Here is a 19,573-nt window from a genome sequence, read left to right as displayed (position 1 = left end):
GGAGCTCTCCCGGCTTGGCTCGACTCTCGCACGGCGGCTGGGACCAGGGTGCCACCTTCTAGCCCGGGATCGGAGCAGAGGGCCTGGGCCGGCGGCGAAGCTGGGGTGCTCAGAGACGAGCCCACCCCATTCTCTCGCCGCGTCCGCGCCGCCAGCTTCAGCTCCGTAGCCTTAAAATAGTTTCCAGGGCGCTGGGCGGGCGAGGGCTCTTGGGGGCGCGCCGGGGCCGTGTGTAGCTCCTCAGCGAGTCCCCGGTCCCGGGCTAGATGCCGTCATCCCCGGCCCAACGCCCGCTCCAACTCGGATCCGGATCGAGCTAAGGTACGCTCCGCCGGGCCCAGTTCGGAGAGGGCGTCTTGGTTCGTACCGGGCCGAGGCCAGGCTCCCGGTCCCGCGTGTCCTGTTCACAGGCGCGGCGCAGTCCGGGTCCAGCGCGGCGGGAACTCTGGCTACGAGGGCGTCCTCTTGGTGCTGCCGAACCTGGGCGCGCGCCTCTCGCGCCGTGTCCCCTGCGTGGTGCGGACCGCCGAGGCCCGAGGAAGCGCGCACACACCACCCGCGCCATCCCGAGGGAAATTGCAACTCATCCGTTTTTTCGCGGCACTTTGCTCCGACGTCTTTTTGTTTTGTCTGGTTTTGGAGGGCAGAGTGGGGTCCGGAAAAGCAAACAAAACCAACCCGGAGTGGGGTGGGGGAAGTGGGGGCTGCGCAGGCGCGAGGCCGGGCGCGGCGAGCGAGGCCCCGAGTGCGTCCTCCGCCCCCGCGCCGTGCGGCCCGCGTGGCCCGGCTGGGCGGTCAGCTGTTGTACTGGCAGGCGTTGAGGCCCGAGGCCGGGCCCTGCAGGCCACCGTAGCCGAACGAAGAGTGCTGCTTGGATTTGAGCCGCAGGCTGGCTAGGCTCGAGTTGCACGTGTCCCGGTAGACGCTGTAGGGCGAGGCGGGTGTGCCATACGGGCAGGCGCCCGGGGACATGGCCGAATTAAGCGAGGAGCCAGTGAGGTTGTTGATGTTGTTGAGACTCGAGTTGGGCATGCCGGGCACGGCGCCTGGGCCCATGCTCGACGGCATGGTCATGGAGGAGATGGAGCTTGGTGCCGAGAACATGGACTGCGACGACAGCGGGCTCATGGAGTTGAAGAAGGTGAAACTCTTGGTGGAGAGCGGCGCTGGTGCCAGGCTCTTGGCAGCCCAGTTGTTGTAGGAGTAGCCGGCGGCGTACACGTCCTCGTAGGGCTGCACCAAGCCGCTGAACTGCGGCACGTAGCCGCCCTTGCACAGGTCCAGCTGCTGGTTACGCTCGCGCTTCCGCCACTTGGCTCGCCGGTTCTTGAACCAGACCTGGGGGAGGGCGGCAGGACAAGGGTCAGGGCTGCAGAAGGCGGGAAGCCTGCCCCACCTAGCCCACGCTCCGCTTCCTTCTCTCTGAATATCGAATATCGGGTCTTTTCTTCGATATCCCCGCCCCTGCCTTTTCTCCGTAATGGTTGCTTTCCTGTCCCCAGGAAAAATTCGTCTTTTCGTTTTTCTGATCTTTATCCCCTTCCCAAATTAAATCCGTTTTCTTCTCCTAATACGGATCTTTTGTTTTAATATATTCGTTTTTTCTTCCTTTCTCTAACAGGCAATCTTCTGCCTTCTCCCCCAAACGGACCCCTATCTAGCTCTTAAATAGCCTCTTTTCTTCTCCCTTGAATACAAAAAATATTTTTCTTCCCTGAAATTTAGGATCTTCCCATTCCCCCCATTGTTCAATCTGTTTTTCATTCCTCATATGGTCTGTTTCCATCTTTATTGGCAATATTTGATATTCTCATTTTTGTCCCAAATGTTTATTTTTGTTTGGTCCACCCTGCTATCTGAACCACTTTCTTTTCTTTCAAACAGTCTATTTTCTTCGTTATCCCCCATTATTCTTTTGTTTCCTCCAATATTTAGTTTTTTCCCTTCTTTCCAAATATCTGACCTTCACTATTTCTCTTAATAGTTTTTATTTTCTCAATTACTTGATCTTTTGCTTTCCCTTAAATATTTAATTTCATCTCTGCTGCCCAGATATATGCCAAATATGTTTCTCTGCAAATATTTAATTTCCTTTCACTTCATACTAGTTTCTCTCTATTGTCTTCCTCCACTTTCTCCCACAAAATTTAGTAAGAACTTCTTTTCCCACTCCTGGTCCTTGTAGATCCTCACCTCTCTTCCCACTGCATGCCCTCGGCCCTCCCCCGCCATCCTCCAGCCCTGGGCTGAGTTTCCCCAGCTACTTGCCAGACCCGGTATCTCAGCCTTCTCCAGTCTCCAGCACCAACACGTTGCCTTATACCACCCCCACCCCACCATAAACCTGAGCAGGATTAATGAGTTCAGGATTACTTAGTGCTGTCTTCACTCCCGTCCCGGCTGGCCAGCCTGACTGGGGAGGAGTGGGAGCTGGGGTTATAAGCAGAGAGTCCAGGTGGAACTTTGGTCTGGCTTGGGAAGTGCTTCCAATATGATTAAATACTTGTGCCCCAGAGAAGAAATTATTTTCTTGCTCTGGCAGGAAAGCCTTGCTTTTACTGGGGACCAAGCGGTGAGGAGAAATAGGGTGCAGTCTGGTCTTGGTCAGAAATCTTATATCTCCAAAGGGACTGACCTGACGGTCACTCATCCACCAGAGCTGCCTCCCCCAGCCCCACCTGACCCCAGCCCTACAGAAAAGGGAATTAGGGAAAGGGCCCAGCTACTGGCTGGTTGAATGGCTGGGGATCAGTCAAGTGGAGAATTCCAGAAATTTTGGAGAAACTAGTACAGATGGGACCACCGTCTCAGGAATTTTGAGACCCTGCCGAGCCTAGGCACCTTTCAGGCCTTTCACAGGCTAACAGGCAGGACCCGCCTCTCCCTTTCGTTTTGGGGAAGGCGCCAGCAGCTCTGAGGTCTCCAGCGGTGGGGAACCCTCTGCGCTGTCTAGGGTGGTCCCATCCGAGTAGGCCCTGGGCCCTACAGGGCGTGGAAAGTTTACTGGGGCCACGGGTCTTTGGGTTGGGGCTGTGGTAGGTAGAGCCGGAGGGTCAGGTAGGATGCAGGTCAGCGGGATCTAAGACGGCAGCTGCCGAGGGCACTAGCGGCACTAGCAGCAGCCGGGCACACCGGGCCTAGGGTGGAATCTGCTACGGTGGAGAGACGGAGCAGGTCTGGGAAAAAGTGAAAGTCTGAGCGCGAGTCTAAGGTTTCGAGGGCTGCGGCAGAGGCAATGTCGGCAGCCGTCTGTGTGCTCCGACTCACCCTCACGCGCGGCTCTGTGAGGTTGGTCCACACAGCGATCTCCTCCCGCATGCTCATGTCCGGGTAGCGGTTCCTTTGGAAAGTGGCCTCCAGCTCTTGTAGCTGCTGGCTTGTGAAGTGCGTGCGTTGCCGCCGCTGCTTCTTCTTCTTGGTGGGATCCTCCGCACCTCCGCAGCCCGCGCCGCCGGCACCGCTGTCCTCAGGCCCCTTGGGTTCCCCGCTGCGCTCCTTCTCTGAAGCAGGCAGGGCGGGGCACCCGTCACCTTGGGCTCCTGCCCTTTTGTACCCAGTCCCGGCTCCATCGAAGAACCCGCTATCAGCGCTGGCGGCCCTCCCTCCCGCCAGGGGCCCTGGAATTGTCCCCATTGGGAAGAGCCCGCCTGGTGCCTGGTTGTCAATAGTCACCTCTGGGGTGCTTGGAGTAGAGCCCAGCAGCCAGCCCCCCAGCCTAGGCTCCTGGCAGAGCAGGGCCTGCTCTCCCAGCTTGGCTCAGGCTTGAGCGCAACTTCTAATGTCAGTCGCAAGTGTACGATTTTCAAGAGTCGGTCTAAATTTGAGAGAGGTGTCTTGTCTGCTTTTCTGAACTAGGATAGAATTTTTCTATTCTGAAACTAGCTTGTCGATGGAGCATGAACTGGGCGGTGTGGCCTGCAGCCCCTCTACTTTCTTCTCCCCAGGTCTTCCTAGGAGCCCTACCAGGCAGGACGACGCAGCCCTGTTCTCGGCCTCAGCTCCAGGCCTCAAGTCCCAAGGCCCAGAAAATTTCTCCAGCAGCAGCCCAGGCAGCCCAGACTGTCTAGGTGACCTGGAGCTCTAGCCTCTCTCCTTTGTAGCTACACAAAACACACGCAGTCATAGAAACAGTGAAATACAAAAAAAGAACTTAGAAGCAAAACACAGAAGCCCAAAAAAGTTCACAGCTCTGTGCTTAAAAGCATAGAAAGGGTCACAGACTCTTAAAAATAGTCAGGTAGGAACACAGAGCAGATGCAAAGTAAGAAGCCACAAACACACCCCTAACTAAATACAGTGCTGTATGTGTATAAACTCCAGGCAGACACAGGCATTTACTTCTCTGGGATTTAAAAATCAATGTACTGTTGTAGATAGCTTTTTAACCCCTTCTCAATAATGTCCTCCTAGAGGTAAATTTTTAAATCCCAGGGAAATACAACATTATAGTTAGATAACTTAAATTCCCAAAATAACAGTGCTGTAAATGGATTTTGAAAAAGTACCCGAGAAACGCGCCATTTTGGATTGACTTTAAAAAATCTCCCATAGAATAATGTTGCATGTAGATATTTTAAATTCCTGAGAAATAGACATATTGTGTTAATTCTTTATGTATGTAAAAATACAGTTAAAATGTAAATTTATCCTCAAAGATATGGTTTTAAAAAGCAACCTATAACTATATATTTCTCTGGGTTTTAAAAATAAAAACAAGCAAAGGCCATGCTTAAAAATTTTGAAAACAAAAGTACAGTCCAGCCTTAATTGTTTTTTTTTTTTTTAAACCAAGCAAACAGAAACTCAGATAAAGTCACTTAGGGATGCAAAACAGAAACAAATAGAGATTAAAAACGCGTAGAGAAACACTAGACAGTGGATTAAAAAAAATGAACGCAGAACAGGAGCCCAAGGTCCAGGGAGTGTGGAGGTCGCCGTCGCTGCCGCTTTAGGACTGCGAGTATGGGAGCTGATTGGAGACCCAGGAGGTCGGGCCGGGACGGGGATCAACCGAGCTACTGCTCGCACCGTCCACCCGGTGGCCCAGCTCCGCCCGGGGAGAAAAGCTTGAGTTCGAACAATAAGGCAGCGCGGACGGAGACGGGCTCCGAGCGGAGTCGGAGCCTTGGCCGGGCAGCCTGGAGGCTCCTGGCTCCCGCGGCGCATGTGGGGCCGGGATCCCAAGTTTAGGGGTTCCTGCCCAGAGCCCGGCTGCACCCCTTGGCCGGCTCTCCCTCGTCGTCCTCTGTTTTCCTTTTCCTTTAAATTGCCCCTCACCCCCAACCCTGTTTGTTTTTTAGACTTTTACCGCCGTCCCTTCTCTTTGGTGTCTCCTTGTCAATCTGTCACCCACAGTCGGGGGTGTCTGTCCCCTTCTCTGTCTCTCTGGGTACTTTTCTCTCACCCGCCGCCCCATTCCCTTCTCGATCTGCTCCTCTCCTTCGGTCGGAGTGGCCCCATGGCACTCAGTTGCGCAAACCTAACTTACACCCCGTTCTATTTGCTCCGGATCAAGAGGGGCTGTCAGTCCGCCCCTCAGGTTGTAGGTTCATGCATCTGCGGGTCTCATGGGGCGTGGGAACCGTGTGGAAGTGCCTTCGCAAAGCACTAAATGTCCGCTTTATAACGCGTGTAAATTTCCGCGTTCACGGTCAAATGGAGAATGGGGAAAGGAAAGGTCCCGACGCGAGGCGTGGAGGCCAGGCCCTGTTCCTGGCTCTTGCGCCCGGGCAGGCTCCGTGTGCGCCTCGCCGGCAGCCACGCTTACCTGGCAGCTCCGTGTCGGACGACTCGCTGGCGGAATTCTCGAGCGGCTCGCGGGGGTCGGAGGCGCGGGCTAAGTGGAAGGCGGGCCCCATGTCGTGCGGCGGTGGCTGCGGCGGCCGGAGCCCCTCCGGCAGCCGCTCCAGGCTCATGCCCCCCTTGAAGGCGTCCATGGAGGCGGGGACCGCGGCGGGCGCTCCAGGGGCCGGGGCAGGGCGCGCCCGGCCGCCCTGGCTGCGACCTGCGGGGACAAGAGCGCAGTGCCTAAGCAGCCGCCCCCCGGGGCTGCCCGCGCCCGCAACGTTTCCGCGCCCGCCCCATGGACCGCCTGGGGCTGCGGGGCCAGGCGGGCGGCAGCAGCAGCGGTTTCTCGCGACCGGGCGCCCGGCTTCGCGCTCCGCTCCTGCCGCTCGGGCCTCAGCCGCCCGCCCGGCCCCGGCTCCCGATCCGGGGCCGGTTTCTAAGGCTCCGGACGGCGCCGGCAGAATCTGTCTTAAAGCGACAGAGCGCACCGCCAGGTTCCAGCAGTCCCTGCGCCAGGGGTGGTGGGTGGGGTGGGCCTGGGTGGGAGGGGGTTGGGGAGGAGGGAGCGAGCGAGCGAGCGAGAGAGGCAGCTCGGGCGGAATCCAGCCCCGAGCCGCCCGCGCTGCCGCCGCGCCCTCTCTGCCGCCCTCCCTCCTGGCCTCGCCCGCGCCCTCCTCCTCTCAGGCACCTTCCCGCCGCCTCCGCGCCCCCTCCCCCCACCCCCCACGGCCTCCCCGCGCCTCTCCCTCCTTCCCCGGTGACACACCGAATTCTCCCTCGGCCTCACAAAAGAAACGCGTCTGGCCTGCAAGTCCCCCGTGGCTTGTGCCCACCTCGAGCCCCAAATGACTTGTTTCGCTCAGAGTCAACTCCTGTCTGGGCCGAAGAGTCCCCAGCTCCCAGGCGAGAACAGCTCAGGATGAGTGAATGTTCACTGAGCAGGATCGCATCGAGCGGGAGCCTCGGAGCCAGTACCAGGGCAGGGGCAGAGCTCAGGGTCGGTCCCGCCAGCTCCTAGCAGTGTCCTCGTCGAGGGGCCCCCAGCCCCTCCTGCCTCGGCCTCTTCTCTCGGGACCTGAGCCCGGCTGAGTGACAGCAGCCTGTGCTCTAATGGGCCCCCGGATGCTGCCTCCTAATTAGCTTGGACCCTCTCCCCCAAGGCTGCTTCTTAGGCCCCCGCCTCTGCACCACAGTCAATTTTCCGGGATTGGGATAGAACTGATGGCTTCTAATCAGACGAAACGTTTCTGTTGGCTCCAGGCCGCTGGCGAGTACAGCAGGAGACCCCGAGAGCTCTAGCCAGCCCCCCCACCCCCCACACACCCCAGCCTTTTCTGTAGGACTCTCTCCCCTTGTTTTTGCATCTTGAACCCTCTGGCCAAATCCACGGGGCAGGGGCCTTGGCAGCCACAGGATGGGCCTCTGCCCCCTTCAGGGCAGGTTTGTAGCCGCCTGGGGCCTCCACTTTGGCTTCCCAGAGCTGCAGGCACAGGCCTGGCAGGCCAGGTGACTACAGTTTCCCAACCCTGGGCCTGCGGCCCAGGAAGCCTATAGTAGAGCTTCTCTCATGGGCACAGGCACAGACATTCCCCTCCCTATCCCTAGGAATCATCCTGCTTCAGTGAAGTTTGCTGAAGGATTTTGCTAAACAATTGTTAACTGGTCCTGAGACCTTAGAGTAAATAGGTGACAGCTGGGGAGATAGGGCGCGACCCTGACCTGTTTTTCTGGCCACAGCTGGACCCGAGGTTGCCCTCTGCTCCCTACCTGCTAACCATTTCCACTAGACAGGAGAAGTGCTGGGCTGGATCACAGCCTGGGGGAGAAACACTGCCCTAGTTTTCAGGCCCAGTGCCTCCCCCCAGGGCCCAGTGCATCCTCAGGTCCTCCCAGGGGAGGAGGGGTGTCTCTGCTTGGGACTGAACATGTAGGCTGTCAGCATCTGGGATGCTCTTCAGGCCCTGCCTTGAGCCTTCACCCTGGCTCCACATCAGAGGTGTGTTCTAAGCACACCCAGGCTGAGCTCCTTGGTGACAAAGGCAGGGGCAGGGGCAAGTGCAGGGTGGAACTAGGCCTGCCTCTCACTCCCTCAGCCTCACCCCAAGGTCCGAAGCTCTGGGCCCCAGGAAGAAGGCACAGTTCCTCAGGGCCTGGCCTATTCTCACTGGGTGCCCATGAGCACAGGGGGCAGGGTCTGAGACTGAGGCTAGCCGCACCTAGGAGTTGGGGTTGGGGAGTCTCAGATATTCCTGCTCTTCCCAAAGGAAAGTTTCTCTGAGTTGAGACCCCCTGGGATGAAATTAGTCTAGGGGTGTGTGTGCGCAGGGGGTAGGTGGGGGACACATGAGGTATAGTTGCTCAGCATTTGCTGCATTTGCCATCAACTCATTTACCACAGTTCTTGGCTGAGCCTCCTGAAGTAGCAGACACCTCCTTTCAAGGAGGTATCTAGGTGTTGCAGCATGCCAGGGGTGCCCCTTCACTCACCACCTTGTAGCTGCTTTTACCCTGACAGGACAACGTGCTACCCAGCCTACCTGGGTACAGACAGGGCACAGGAGCATGCATACACACATACATACTGGCTGCCCACATAGTTATGCTGTGTACACACAAACACACATATTCACTGCATCCACACACAGGAGTGCTGAGTACAGTCACATATGTGTACATACAGCCAGGCTATGACCCCCAGAATGCTGACGATGTTTGGCACAGAATCTGACTGGTAAGGAAAAGGAGATGTGTTCTAAGCACACCAAGTATCAGGTCAAGGTGTGAAGCACAGTGCCTTTCTGGGTGGGAACAGGGAATGAATGGTCTGCCTATGAATATCCAGGGGTTGAAGGTCACAGCCCTCCCACTCCCAAGAGGGTCTAAAGAATCAGGTCTTCCTTGGATGGGGACTGTCTTGTGACCCTGCAGCTTTAGCTATTCAGCCTGAGGGGCTTGCATCCCTCACTGTTGATGAATTTAATGCAGTTATTGAGCACCTGCTGTGTGCCCCTCTGGACCCAAGCCTCTGGCAGTAGTCTGGGCTGTCACAATACTCCCTATATTTAGAAATATTGATGCCTATTTTGTGGATGGAAAAGCCTTCAAACCATTGTGGGTGATGTTCCATATATCTATTAAGTCCTCAGACTACTGTGGGTAAGACTATTGGGGACTGCCCTGGGGAATCTGTTCTGCTGGACCCAAGCAGTGCTGAATGAGCAGGGGCCCCTGGCCTGATCCTGGGTATTGAATAGAGAAGGGACCTGGGTGCTCTCTCTTTTTCTCCAGCCACACCCTTCGATGGCCACTATCCCAGGCAGGGTAGGGGCTTCTGCACTCTCACAGATATCTGACACACGCACACAGAACAGGAAGCAGCTGTCTTTCAGGAGTAAGTGTAGGGGTCCAGTGTTCCCCCAGCTTTGCTGTGTGCCCTTGGGCAAGGTTTGACCTGCGTTGTGCCTCATTTCCCATGTCTGACAGCAATCCCTGCCTGCTGCTTCAGCCTCCAGCTCACTTGACAATGAGACATGAGAAGAGGAGGGAAGGGGGTTTTATGGGAGTTGGAACCATGTGCCCTATTCTCCATCCTTCCAGGCCACACAGAGCTAACAATGATTTTGTGACTTTCAGGAAAATTGGGACTTGGAGTCCTGGCTGGGCAGAGCAGAGAGGAGCCTGGGCTGCTGTGGGGGTTGAAGTAGTCCCTATAGGGACTCTTCTGGAGCCTGGGCTCACTCAAAACAGACTCTGCACCCATGAATGGTTTAGTAATTTTATTTGGGAAGGGTGGTTGGAGGGTCCTCATGGAGGGCATCCTTCTACCTATTCATGGGGGTACACTGCCCTAATCTTCAAATAAGAATCAAGGGATTTTAGGAAAAGGAAGGAATGTGCCATGGCTTGCCCCCAGGGCCATCCATGACTCTCTGGGACATTCCAGCCCTAAGCCTCTTAGGCCGTGGAGAAGTTCAAACTAGAAAACCCAGTTTGGGGAGTGCCGCGAAGACCACCTACCGCCTCTGCCTTCCGCTTGGTCTAAGACCCCCTCCCCAATAAAAGCTTTTATTTCTTTGAATGCAAGTAATTACTGGGTGAGGGGGAAAAGAGGTACTCAGGTAGGCACTGGGCACAATCTCACTGGATTCCTTAGGATTTAGAGGACCATAGCCTGAAGCTTCCCGTCAGTTGGGGCTCCCCAGCCTGCTCCGGTGGGGAGAGAGCTGGGGTATATTCAGGATGGCTGGGTAGGTTACAGATGGGACTGTGGAACTCAGAATTCTCTGTCAGCAGCTGGTAAGAGCCCGTGGGTCTCCCTGCTCCTGGCTCGCCAGAGTCCTCTGGTCGCTTCCTGAGAACAGCTGAGCCAAGCAGAAGAGAAGGCTGGGAAAGTGGCAGTGGCTGGTCACACAACTGGGGAGCAGAGGGTCAGCTTTTACAGTCTCCCAGTCTCCTCTTCCCAGCAGCTAATTTGCTGAGAGAAGGGCACTCTGAGCCTGGCTCGAAGGTCAGCAAATGCCGCCTTTATGTCCTAGAGTCCAGGTAGCCTGGTCTCCATGTCCCAGTCCACCTCCTTTTCCTTTTCTCAGTAGAGATCAGGAGTCCAAAAGCAGTCTGAAGAAAGGGCAGGGGGTCAGCAAGTCCCCTCCTGTGCTGCCGCTGCTGCCTGCGGATTTCGCCATTACCCAGAGACCTGTACCCTCCACCATGTGGACAGCAACCTGGGGTTGTCCCTCTGTGGCCCTGGTGTCTCTTAAGAGACCACGGGGATGCCAAGAGAATAGCGATCCTTAGTTTCTCAGAAAAGTGGACTTAAAATATTTTTAGATTAAAGGAATCCCTAAATAGAAAAACCTCCGAACCCGGATTCGGGCCTGGGGTTCCCATTTCTGCGATGCCCGCTGCGGTGCTCTACCTTTACCGTTGCTGAATCTGCTGAGATTCAGGAGGCTGGTCAATTTCAGAATTCCAGACCCGGGTCTAGAGAAGCGGCTGTGTGCTCGGGAATCCTGCGTCTACAACTACACCCCGAAGAAGCCGCGGGAATGTCTTAATTGGATTTTGCGAAGACCATTTTGGGTTTCTCTTAGGGTAAGGACAAGCCTGACCCGTGCCAGCGAGGCAGGCCTCGGGGCTACGGGCTCCTCCCAGCACTGCGGCGGGACGTCGGGGTCCTCCGCGAACAGCGCCTGGGCTGAGGCCGAAGGCTGTGGCTTTTCCACGGAGTAGCTGCCCAAACGAACAAGCGAACGAATGAAGCAGTTTCGTTTAGGAAAATTACCCTCTTGACGCGAAGCTAAGGCCCAAGTCCCCTGGAGTGCCGAGGGGCCATCGCTTTCGCTGGTGCTGGGGCCCCCATTCCTGGGAACAGGGGTAGCGGCGGGCGGCCCTCCCGCCTGCCCTTTCACAGAGGACCGGGCAGCCCGTGCCACCACGAGGGGCTGAGAGAGGCGTCCAGGGCTGTGCCCTTCACAGGGCTGGGGCCCGTGCCTTCGAACCTGCTGCCCTCTTGGGGTGCCCGAGGCCGAAGGGTGGGGTATGCCCACTGGTTCGGTGAGTTTAGCACCCAGCGCTGGCAGCTGTGACTGTGCGCGGGGCGCGGGAACGAGCTCCTCGCGCTGCCTCGATGGCGCCTGGCCTTCCGCTCAATGCGCTTAGTCCCGCGCCCCTGGCTGGACCCCACATACGCCCGGAGCAATCAGCGCGGAACCCAGCCACCACCTCCCTGCGCCCCAGCACCACGGAGATCCAGTGCCCCTAGCCCGGCGACTCTTACCCCACCTGGGCTGTGCTGTACGGCTCGTCGGCTATGGGCTCGCTTGCCACCAACTCCGACTTAGGTTTTGACTCTGGCTGGGGCCCCGGCTCCAGCTGCGCTTCCAGTTCCACGCGCAGTTTCGCCCCCGCTGGTTCGCTACATCCCAGCGTGCAAGGTCCGGGCTGCCTCGGCTGGGCCCGCTCCTCCTGCCGCCGCCCGTCGCCCGCGGGGAAGGCGGGGACACTGGCCGGGGAGGCGGGAAGTGGGGAGGGGAAGCGAGGCGCTAGCCTGGACTAGCGGGGAGGGGGCAGCAGCGCAGTCCCAAAGGCTAGGGGTCCAGGCCTCCCTGGGGCGCAGGCAGGGGTCCACAGGGCTGGTGGCCAAGGCCTGAGGCCGGGGAGCGTGTCCCGGGACTTCGCACGCAGAGGAGGGGCCCGGACGCATGCGGACGAAGCTGGGGCGGTCCCAGCCTGGCCGCGTGCACGTTCTCTCCCTTGGGCTCAGTTTCCCACCTGGCGCCTGAGGGTCCCAGTCCGACCTCCCTTTAGTCGGGGTCTGGTCAGAATTTCCTTGGGTTTTGCCAGGTGACAGTCAAGCCCGGGTTCTGCGATTCGACTTTTTCCTCTTTTCTGCTCAGCCTGCGGGAGGGAGCTGGTCTTGCATGTTGGCAGAGTCCGTGGAGCAGAGCTTGGCAGCCAAGGAGGTTTGAGGATAGACCCCAGGGTGTGTGTGCACGTGTGTTATTGGGGAGGGGCAACCACCCGACCTGCCCTGCTTGGAGAATTCCGCGCCCCCGCCCTTCTCATCTCAGGGGTTGGGCTGATGGGAAAAGGGGAGACTGATTCCATGAGGACAGATGCCTCTGTGGACCCTTGTCCAGCTTCACTCCCCTACCTGCACACCCTCCAGCAGTCGCCTTTCTCTATCCTGGCACAGGGGAGTACTGGATCAATGTGGCCCCATTGGCTTGTCCCTGGCTGGTGACTGTTGGGGATTAGGTTCCATCTGAAGGCGTCTGTTCTCCAGTGTTGCCCATGGCCAGATAACCCTGGTGGGAAGCCTTATGGGGGAAACCAAGTGGCTGCACAGGCTCCTGCTTCCCCGAAGTGCCCAGTCTGAGCCTGCTACTGTTGGGGCCATGGGATGGGATGCAAGTCTGGTGGGTCAGTCCATTAGGGTTCACCCTCCGTGTCAGGAGCATGGGGCTTGCCCACAGACAGCAGCAGGGCTCTGGGGCTGCGGCTTTGGCTCAAGATGCTGGGATATGGCAGTGCAATGGCCGGCATCAATGTTTCATGAGGTGCCATCACTGGCGGCGCCTCCCTGCCTATTTCTCCCTGACAGATGTTGCGGGAGAGGCCACAACCCAGTGCCAGACAGGACCCAGCTCACCTGCATCTCTAGGGCCACCTGGCCCAAAACACAGAGTCCTGGCCCCCCTCTGAACGCCCAAATTCAGAAGCAAGCCTGACCCAAGCCTGTAGGCTGTGGTGCTCAGGCCTGAGTGCGGCTCCCTGTGCTGATATTGGGGGAGTTCCAGAGCTTCCCCCCTGCTCTCAACAGCGGGAACACCTCTCTGGTGGGTGTCTGTGGCTCGGTGCACACAGGATCAGAAGGGTTAAGAGCAGAGTCCCTGAGGCCAGCAATTTCAGACCTGGCAAAAATGTGGGCTTGGACCCTATGCTTCAGGAATTCTATCCTCTGCTTCTCTTGCTGCCGCAAAATTGTTTTATGTGTGAAACTGGTTTGTTGGCGGGTCTGGCCCTGAGGGCTACTAAGCTGAGAAGTTTCCGACCTTGTCTTGGAAGCCTTCCCCCCTTCCCCCCACACCCCAGGTACCCAATCCTCTTCCGGCATAAAAACAACTGCTGGGCCCTTAGTATATGCCCCCCCACCCCACCCCGCAGGCAGCTAGCTGGGGTGGTTTTCACTCTGGCGTTTGCGTTAGGAAATTGCACCTTCCTACTCCTGCACACCAGTGATTTTCCAGGTTTTGTTCCCAACGGTGACTGGTTATGTGCATGTGATTCTCTACATGCCCTTGTTCCCAGGCAGAGCCTGTGTTGCCACAAAGCTGCCTCTGAGAACTGATGGACAGAATTGGAATCTTGTCTGAGTCTTTTACTAGCTGTGTGGCCTTGCGCAGATCACATAAGCTCTCTCAGCCTCAGCTTCCCTCCTGTGAAATGGAAGAATAGTAAGAGTTTGCACGCACCGAGAAATCTGAGATGGTAGAGGTGAGGGGTGTGGTCCTTTGGGGGGTGGGCAGCCAGGCCGAATGTTCGAATGTTCGTGGTGATACCTGTCGGGCTGCCTTGTTATTATTATTATTTTTTTTAATTTTAATTTATTTTAGAGAGAGAAGAAGGGAGAGAGAGATAGAAACATTGATGAGAGAACATCAGTTGGCCGCCTCCTGCATGCCCTCCACTGAGGATTTGGCCCACAACCTGGGCATGTGCCCTGGCTGAGAATTGGACTGGTGACCTCTTGGTGCATGGGTCAATGCTCAGCCACTGAGCCACACCGGCTGGGCTGCTTTGTTCTTTAAAATAGTTTGCTCTCACTTTTGTTTCCTGCTTTCCCTAGGGTGGTCGTGATGATGGTTTAGTCAGGTAGGAGCAGGCCCCTTCTCTGATTTAGTAGATCTGTTCCTCATCTCCTGCTTAGTTACTAGGAAGTTTCAGACCAGGGAAGCTGGGCAGATCAGTGGGGTGGGACCAGGGCCTAAAGGCCTGGAAGTTTTTGGTGAACTGGGTGGGTCAAACAAGCTTTTTATGATCTTATTGTTGTTTCTTTCCATTTTAATTTTGCTTTTTTTTTTTTAGATTTTGACATATATTTTCACGTTTAAGGCAGTGAGATCAGGCATTAGAAAGAGGACGGTGGAACTGAATCTACCAGGAACAGAAGTAATAGTTCTGAATATCATTTTAGCTCCAGTGCCTAATAAAAAAAGGTCAGCAAAATTGGCTGACATGTTTGCTTTATCATTCCTTTCAACTGACATGCTTCCTCTAATCAGAAGTTGTTCTCCCTAGTACAGACTCTGAGTTGAATTTGTGACACGGGTTCATATGAAACATAATGAATGGACAAATGTCCTCAGCCATAGTTACGGAGATAGGTATAACAATTTTTTTTTTTTTTGATCCTCACCTGAGGTTATTTTTACAGTAATCTTCAGATAGAGCTGGATAGAGAGAGGGAAGAAGAGAGAGAGAGAGAGAAACATCCATGTGAGAGAGACACATTGATTGGTTGCACCCACACGACCCCAACTGGGGCTGGGAAAAAACCGCAACCGAGGAAAGTGCCATTGGCTGGAATCAAACCTGGGACTCTTTGGTCTGCGGGCGATGCTCTTACCACTGAGCCATACCTGCCAGGGCCATAACAGTTCTTTAAACAGCATGTTTTATCTCAACAACCAGTAAAAGTAGGAAGATTGTCCTTTCCCTTTATAGCTTTTATTGCAATAGTATTGATGTCAATATTTGTGTAATGATTAAACGTGTTACCCCTGCCACCTGTAAGCTTGATAGCAGGACCTCCAGCCTCTCTTGCCAACCATAGGACCCTCGCTAGGGTGGGCAAAGGGATTTGGTTATGCTGATTGTCTGGGTGCAGCTCACATGCCCCCTGCTGCCCAATCACTTTGTAGGGAAGAGTGGCTCAGGGCTATGGTTGGCTTTGCTAGAGTGATGGGCTCCACCCCAGAAAGGTCAAAGGGGAAGCTTCCCGTTCTTAGGGATTTTCACCACACTCCCTCAAGAACACTGGCTACTGTCCAGGAACAAGGTCTCTGAGCTTCTGGTGGCAGTGAATGGATTGGTTTGCAAAGAAGTCCCTGCCCAGTGAAAATTCTCAGAGGACTGCTGAGGTGTTGGTAGAGAGTCCACTCCAAAGTGATGGGGAGGTATTGGCTCTGTTGGGAGAGTCAAGTCCCTCAGGATTGTTCCTACACTCATCTGTGGGGAAAAGTAGAGGACTACTGGACGGTCTGAGGGGTGGTTCGGAGTCTGCTGGCTCACATATAGGGATGGATTCACAGAGGAGGGAGGGAGGGCATCCTTTGTATTCCCCTTTTCATCTGTGAGGAGGGGGTAGAGGCTCTAAAGTTAGAGAGGAACCCCTAGGATCATGTAACTTACTAATTAATTTCATTATTTTTATATTGCACTCTGAGCTTCCCGGCAGCCAAAGCAAAAATAGAAACCATTTGAGTATCTCTATACATTTTTCAATGGAATAGTGGAAAGAGATTTGGACTGGCTTCTGTCAGGTCAGTAGGAAGAGAGAACATATTCTGTGCCTGTGATAGCAGAGATACAAAGATGCCTGGCTCCAGCTCATTTGGGTTGAGTCAACACCAACCCCAAAACATATTTGGAGTATGATGCTGAAGAGGACATCTGCAGCCTGGTGTTGAAGGGCCTTGAGTGACATACAGGCCTTAAGTTTGCCTGGGACAGTTTTTCACCTCAACCCCACTGCCTGGGCTAGCACTGGGACTGGTGGGGAGGCAGGGGATAGGGGAAGAGGCAGTGAACTAAGTGGGAACCAGATACTACAGGGCTTCATAATCCTGGTGAGGAGGGTGGGATATTGTCCCCAAGGTGAATAGAAGCAGGTGAAGGGTTAACAGTGAGAGATCTGGTTAGATGTATATTTTAGAACGATCACTCTGCCTGAATAGTGGAGGATGGATTTGAGGTGAGAGATGAGCAGATTATGATGACATCATTCACTCAGCCGCTGCGTCCATCCCTTTCTTTGTTAGTCCATCCATCCACCATGAGCACAGGAGGCCACAGCAGGTATGGAAAATATGATAATGAGAAGTTATGGCCCCTGCCTTTCTAGAGATGCCCTTTAGCCTCAGTTTACCCTTCTATTAGCCTGGTCTGTCTCTCCCATCCTCTCAGGTTCTGTGGCCAGTGCCTCAGCAGCCTTCCAGATGTCTGCTTGCTGCACGGGGAGACAGGGTGCTCAGGGCCTGAAGGGGCACAGCCACACCACAGACATCCAGTTTGGGGAGCCAATGCAGTGAGCAGCCCCATTGGAAGCTTTTAAAATAATTACCCCTGCCTACTCTGGCTGACAACGGGCTGACAGCAGCCTATTAGCTCTGAGTTGGAAATTCTGAATTGTTTCATGACAATTGAAAACAAAATTGGAGGCCAGGAGGGAGCTACCCATGAAATATTGATGTTTCCTTGGTGTCGTGTGGCTGTCCCCCTCAGTTGAGAACTGTGGATGCACAGGGCTGGTGGCTGCAAAGTGACTGGCCTTACCTGGGGCCCCTCAGGCTGCTGCCCTGTGAGGAGATGGGAGAGTGTGTCTGTGCAGTTGTGAGGGGGCTTGGGACCTGCACCTCCAGTGCCTCCCTGCAAGCGGTGCTGTCCAGCCCTCCAGCCCCACTGTCAGGGCTGAGCAGGGTCCCTGGGGACCTGAGATGTGTATTCACATTTGGCTCAGATTCTTTTTGGCACTCAAGGTTCATCTGGAGTCAGACTAGGTGGGACTCCCAGCTCCACCCCCTGTCATTGTGAACCTCATGTTCTCAGCTGTTCACTGTATGTGGGGGTGCCGAGAGTTCCTACCTCCCCTCTACCTAAGGGAGCCCATATATGTTGGGCCTGGCCTCAGCCACAGGTTCACGAGTTTATCATGAGCAGCTTTTGATAGGTTCTGGGTCAGTTCTGGGACCCCTGACTGGAGCCCCAGGGTTTCGCGGTCCCTTCTGCTCTTCAGAGTGCCTTTTTTTTTTTTTTTTTAATCCTCTCCTGAGGACATTTTTCAATATTTTGTTCAGATAGAGTGGAAGGGGGGAGAGAGAGAGAGAGAGAGAGAGAGAGAGAGAGAGAGAGAGAGAAACATCGACGTGAAAGGGACACATCGAGTGGTTGCCACCCGCACGACCCAACCAGGGCCAGGGACAAACTGCAACCGAGGTACGTGCCCTTAGCGGGAACCAAACCCGGGTCTCTCTGGACCGCAGGCCGACGCTCTAATCCCTGAGCCAAACTGGCCAGGGCTCTTCAGAGTGCTTTGAAGTACTTTGGGTTTTTGCCTTCTCTGCAAATTCTAAATAAACATTAGTGTTGAAAAAGTGTGCTGGCCTGGAAGTCACCTCTGCTGGGTGAGGGGCCCTGGGGTCTTGGGACCCCACATCTGCCGCCCACGTCTTTGCTCATTGAGATGAGGATCTGCCATGGCTGAGGAAATGGTGGGTAATGGCGGCTGGGCTGCCTGCCCTCAGAACCTGCCCAGGACAGCAGGAGAGGGGCCCCGCTGTGTGAGCCCTTGGCTGGCTAGCCACAGTGAGTGGCTTACTTTTCATGTCCTGGGAGGTTGTATTTACCCATTTTACAGATGAGGAAAATGGGGGCAGTACTTCATCCCTTCTTTCAACACACAGTTATTAAGCACCCCACTCTGTGTGCTGGCACTGGGTGGGGGGCCAGGGACTCGGGGATGATGGCAGTTCCAGGGCAATCCTTCAGGAGGGATTGGATCTAAAGATGATGCATCTTTTAGAAGTGGGGCGGGTTGGAGCTGTGGGAGACAGAATAGGGTTAGCAAACTTAACCTGGGGGTCAGGGCAGGCTTCCTGGAGGAAGTACCTCTTCACTGAGCTGTGGGGATAGCAGGAGTTTGCCCTGCAGCTGGGGTAGCAGGAGTTTGCCCTGCAGAATCATGATAAGGTAGTGAAGGGCAGGCTCAGACGTTCTTATCGCCCGAGGATGGGGCACCCCCCGGCCCCCTTGCCAGATGCTATTAGGAGCACCCTAAGGAGGTATGGAGAAGGGACTCTGCAGCTCCAGCAGGCTGGGTTCCTTGCCCCTAGGCCTCTCTGGGCTTTATATTCTTCACCCAAGAAACAAGAAGTTGGATAACTTCTAGCAGAAGGGTACGTTTTTCAAATGGAGCTTTACCAGGACCCCTAATAGTTAAATACAGTGCTACTCTGGTTGAGGGTGTAGATGTGAGCTCATCTGCCCTCCCCCACATCCCCTTCTTGCCCTACTGGTACCCTGAGGAGCCCAGAGCTCCCTGGCCACCGTTTGAAAGCTTCAGGGTAAGGAGCCTCTGCATCCGCGGTCCAGCCCTGGTCCTGAGGGTTCTGGACTTGGGATGGCCAAGGTGTCCCCCTTCCATCCAGATGGAAGGACCCCAACAGGCTTGCTGATTCTTGTTCCTTTAAAATTTCCCAGTAGCCATTTGTGATTTGAGTCCACAAGCACATATTAAATACCTACTGGATGCATGCAGAGGTGCTGAGGTTTTCTGAGCACCAGCTGTATGTTAGGTCTGTGCCAGGCTCTTTGTATCAGGCCATTTCCTTATCACAACCAGCTATCAGCCCATTTTACAGATGAGGGAGAGGAAAGCTGGGAGAGGCTCAGGGACTTGCCCAAGGTCACGGATAATAGTAACAATAACACCAGCCCCCCTGGATTAAGCACTGGCTGTGCCAAACCTTGGCCACTATCTTCTTGTGCCTTAGCTCCTTCAGTACTCAGAGCAAACCTCGAAAGTAGGGACCATTTCCATCCCCAAGGATCAAAGAAGTATAGGCCCAGAGAGGTAAAGGTTGGCCTGGGACCCCGGACCTGTGCCCACCTGGGCTCTCCCTCCGTCCTGGTCCTGCCCTGTGCCGAGGGGTCTGAGGCAGTATAGGTGATGAGCTCCTTCCCCTCTGTTCCCACTGTGCATATAGTAAAACGAGGCCCAGAGACTCACTCCCCTCAGAACGTCTCTGCTCTCTGGGGCCTTCGTCTGGCACAGGCCTCCATCTGTCTGCTCCCTGGCGTTGACTATGAAGTCAGAATCGGGTGGAATACCCACCTTTCTGGGGGCTGTCTCCCCATCTGGCAGCTTTGATCAGGGCACACTGACCTCGGCCTGGCTGGGCGGCACCGTCCTGAGGGGTGCAGGATGCATGGCGGCCGGATCTGGGCGCCTGGTGAGCCAGTGGCGGTTGCTCGGCTTCCGCTTCCCGCTCCTCCTCACACTACTCCT

The 19,573-nt window shown here is 55.5% G+C and overlaps 1 protein-coding gene across 1 annotated transcript; it reads right to left on the bottom strand.

The window, feature by feature from the left end:
• Positions 1-634: 634 nt before the first annotated feature.
• PITX1 (paired like homeodomain 1) lies at positions 635-6,247 on the bottom strand. Its single transcript, XM_036240704.1, has 3 exons — positions 5,768-6,247; positions 3,268-3,500; positions 635-1,338 (listed from the first exon to the last, which is right to left on the bottom strand). The coding sequence occupies exons 1-3, from the start codon at positions 5,934-5,936 to the stop codon at positions 796-798; spliced, it is 945 nt and encodes a 314-aa protein (XP_036096597.1). The 5' UTR covers positions 5,937-6,247; the 3' UTR covers positions 635-795.
• Between the last annotated feature and the right edge of the window lie 13,326 nt (positions 6,248-19,573).

This window comes from Molossus molossus, unplaced genomic scaffold, assembly GCF_014108415.1.
Source record: "Molossus molossus isolate mMolMol1 unplaced genomic scaffold, mMolMol1.p scaffold_m16_p_4, whole genome shotgun sequence".
In the NCBI taxonomy this organism is placed as follows: domain Eukaryota; kingdom Metazoa; phylum Chordata; class Mammalia; order Chiroptera; family Molossidae; genus Molossus; species Molossus molossus.
The sequence above is the reverse complement of the archived record's forward strand: the minus strand, read 5'-3'. Positions and strand labels throughout refer to the sequence as shown.

What these genes read in the sequence shown, in the direction of transcription:
- PITX1 (XM_036240704.1), bottom strand. Translation starts at nt 5,936, where the DNA reads ATGGACGCCTTCAAGGGGGGCATGAGCCTGGAGCGGCTGCCGGAGGGG. An exon ending in GTCCGACACGGAGCTGCCAG is followed by an intron (nt 3,501 to 5,767) that starts GTAAGCGTGGCT and finishes TGCCTGCTTCAG; the next exon opens with AGAAGGAGCGCAGCGGGGAA. An exon ending in TCACAGAGCCGCGCGTGAGG is followed by an intron (nt 1,339 to 3,267) that starts GTGAGTCGGAGC and finishes GCCCTCCCCCAG; the next exon opens with GTCTGGTTCAAGAACCGGCG.